The sequence below is a fragment of the Rhagoletis pomonella genome, unplaced genomic scaffold, assembly GCF_013731165.1.
Source record: "Rhagoletis pomonella isolate Grant_MI unplaced genomic scaffold, Rhpom_1.0 Rhpom_scaffold_12031, whole genome shotgun sequence".
Classification (NCBI taxonomy): Eukaryota; Metazoa; Arthropoda; class Insecta; order Diptera; family Tephritidae; genus Rhagoletis; species Rhagoletis pomonella.
The window spans coordinates 1-3,386 of NW_023470560.1; the positions used below are offsets into that span (position 1 = coordinate 1).

The 3,386-nt window shown below is 37.5% G+C and overlaps 1 protein-coding gene across 2 annotated transcripts; it reads right to left on the minus strand.

The window, feature by feature from the left end:
- Positions 1 to 7: 7 nt before the first annotated feature.
- On the minus strand, positions 8 to 2,071 carry LOC118756756. 2 transcript variants are annotated; one of them, XM_036491500.1, is made up of 3 exons: positions 1,069 to 2,071; positions 311 to 1,007; positions 8 to 247 (listed from the first exon to the last, which is right to left on the minus strand). In XM_036491500.1, the coding sequence occupies exons 1-3, from the start codon at positions 2,035 to 2,037 to the stop codon at positions 87 to 89; spliced, it is 1,827 nt and encodes a 608-aa protein (XP_036347393.1). In that variant the 5' UTR covers positions 2,038 to 2,071; the 3' UTR covers positions 8 to 86. The 2 variants fall into 2 exon arrangements, with proteins under 2 accessions (XP_036347393.1, XP_036347392.1); XM_036491499.1 differs by having other exon boundaries at positions 8 to 1,007.
- Between the last annotated feature and the right edge of the window lie 1,315 nt (positions 2,072 to 3,386).

The window sequence follows — 3,386 nt, forward strand, 5'->3', positions numbered from 1 at the left end:
TACTTAAAAATTCAAGAAAATGTTGCCTTCAAACTATATTACTAAAATAATCAACAAAAAAGTTATTTCACTTACAATATTTATTGCTACTTAAGCAAATTTTGGCGCGAATCAAGGCTTTTATATTGGTCTCGGCTTTCTAATTTTGCAAAAATGTGGCCCAGGCGCTTTTCATCAGTGACAGCACTTGCAGACTCACTAACAACACGCACAAACCGTTCGGTATTCTGGGAATGACAGAGGAACTCTAAAAAAAAATGATTTAAAAGTACTATAAGACCCGTGAAGTTTTTAGTTTGAAGATATTTACCTGGGATATTTATCACTTCATTTTCCGAAAATTGAAACATTGTAAGTTCACTATCTGGGTAGAACTGCACACAAGGGGGTTCCGTAATCTTAAACTGACTCCAATCGATCATGCTGACATACGACTTACTTTCAAAGTTTATTACGCCACGCTTTGGGACCTTGAACACGCGAAGCCCTGCTGGTGGATATTGACGTGCTGTTTTGATTTTTTCGTACCCATCATTACGTATCTCTGGATCAGCGTCGGTTATCATGGCTAATAATATATTTTCTGGGTGAAAATAATATGCATTATTTTCTATAGCTGAACGTATAATGGCTTGAACAGCATTTGATAGTTCGCGTATCCAGCAAATATACTTAAAAACGTGTCTACTTCCATGAATTGCTTGTGGCTGGCTCTTTACAAGAAACCAGAATGGTGCATAAACTTTCACAACAAACTCTACCATGTTTCGCAACTCCGCTGACGGGCTTTCTTTGGAAACATATACCCGAAGTAACCTGGAAGCTGTTGTAAGCCACCGAGCTGTACTGACGGGACCGGGGCTCTTACTAGCGAGATATTCATCGCATTCACCATTATTTACTGCCAAAACCATATCAAATAAATAACGCTGATCATTGCGTAATTCCCAAGAGCCAATATTTTCAGGAATAACTCCCATAGCAATAGCCTCAAAACCACTTACAACCTGATAAGGAAAATATATGTTTTTGTTTATAACATTAACTATTATAGTGTGGACAACCTACCGGGTATTTGGTGCAAGTCATAATTTCAGACCCCAACACCCCTGGCCAAACACCAGGTCCTTTCTGCTTGCCAATATAATGCGTTAACAACTTTTTTAGAGGCAACTCGTTGAAATGTAACAAACACACATTCCACTGCAAGGGCCTTTGTAAATAACGTTCCATTTGTGCATTTACTCCAATTTTATATCCAGTATTGACAGCTGTACCATCACAGCTTATAGCTACAAGTTCGTTTAAGCAATATTTTTGGGTATTCAAAAAGCTTACTATTGCTTGCTGGATTGCTTCCCCAGTGCCTTCTTTTGGAGATACGTATCCAATAAATTTCGAATCAGGCTCTTTCAAAATTGTAATATGCTCCTCTCTTAGAAGCATTGTTCTTACGCTACCGTGAACTATTTTTTTTTTTAGTGTTACGTCCTGTTTACCATCATACGAAATGCATTTAAGATCAGTGCCAGTTTTTGTTGCTGCTTCAGTTTGTGCTCTACATTTGTTACGCTCGCGTGAAATTTTATTTTTGTCAATGACCAGATAATCAAAATATTTCATAATTTTATCCGCTGTGTTTTCTTTAAAATCCTTTTTTACTTTTGTAGCAATCGCAGCTTGCAAATCTTTTATTAGCATTGTAGCAAGCAATGATCCAAAGCGATCTGAAGTATCCGTCCTATCTAACGCCGAGCAATAATTTTTTAAGGACAAATCAGATACTTTTAAACTTTGTGTGACTTCTTCACTTGCTTCATCGTCTTCACTTGAGCTAGGCACATAACCAATCGAACTTGCAGCGGTTTCAGTGTGATTTTCAACATTACATTCTAGCGAGCAATTGTCAGTTCTAGTATGATCAAGCCCACTATCTAATGACAAAAGCCTTGGCCCGCATTGATCATAAAGAAAGTCATTTACCGCGGTTGGAACTCTACTTGCACTAGGGCAATCACATTGTCGATTTAAGTCCATAATGCACTTACACTTTGAAATTAACAATATTTTATTCCATTTCTGATCATTATATTCATAAGGATGTTTTTTTACATTGTAATAACTTTGAAGGAGGCTTTCAATGTTTCTCCGGAGCGTAGTTCTTGTAACTATAGGGATGTTTGCCTGCTGCCACAACTTTGAAATTGTGTTCATAACTATTGGCAAATATTCATTGAGACTTCGATTTTTTGGAACACTTGCAGAGCCGTAATATTTAAGGAACAAAAAATATTCAATAACACCACGTTTCGTAGGTAACATTTTAATATCAATATCGCGCTTAACGAAAGCCATTTTTAAATTGCACACACTGTTAAGTCACTTTTTAATTTTATTTCACCAGCACAATTTATGGTATTAATTACACTGGTCTACAAATTTCAACTTTTTTTCTGCGAATAAGACGGGACCTGGTGTTTCTGAACGGATTTTTCGTGCTGAACACGAATCCGGGGTCAAAAATGTCCCATCACGTCACGTTTTCGAGAAAAAAGGGGTTGAAACCCCTAAAAACAGCGTTTTTGGCCATTTTCGAAAAATTATAGAGCTGAACCCTGACGTGGTACAAATTTTGCATATATCAGAAATTAAAGGCTAAACCGTGCCCTTTCGAATGAGCCCTATGCCGAATTGATCGCGTGCACCCTTAAAGCAGGGGGTGTATTTGTGTTTAGGGGTGCAGGAAAAATTGATCACAGAAAGAATTTAATCTTAAACGATCATAGAAAATTAATAATGCCAAGGTTTTAACTATATTAAAAGTCGCTGATTACTCTTAATGTAGTTAAGACCTTAGCATCATTCATTTTATATGGTCGTTTAAGATGAAATTCTTTCTGCGATCAATTTTCCCTGGACTCCTAGACACAAATACACCCCCTGATCTAAGGGTGCATGCGATTAATTCGGCATAGGGCTCATTCGAAAGGGCACAATTTTACCTTTAATTTCTGACATATGCAAAGTTTGTAGCACGTTAGGGTTCGGCTCTACAATTTTTCGAAAATGTCCAAAAACGCTGTTTTTAGGGGTTTCAACCCCTTTTTTCTCGAAAACGTGACGTGATGGGAAGTTTTGGACCCCAGATTCGTGTTCAGCACGAAAAATCCGTTCGGAAACACCAGGTCCCGTCTTATTCGCAAAACCCTTGTAGACCAGTGTTATAAATTATTATTATCAATACGAAACAACAGGTTTGACTCACTTATTTACTTTGACTTCCACAATTTATAAAATTTATTGGCATGATTAAATTACAAGAGGTTAGCTCGCTATTGACAGCGTCAGTTTTGCACTCCCCGGGTTGCTGATGCGACGAAAACAAA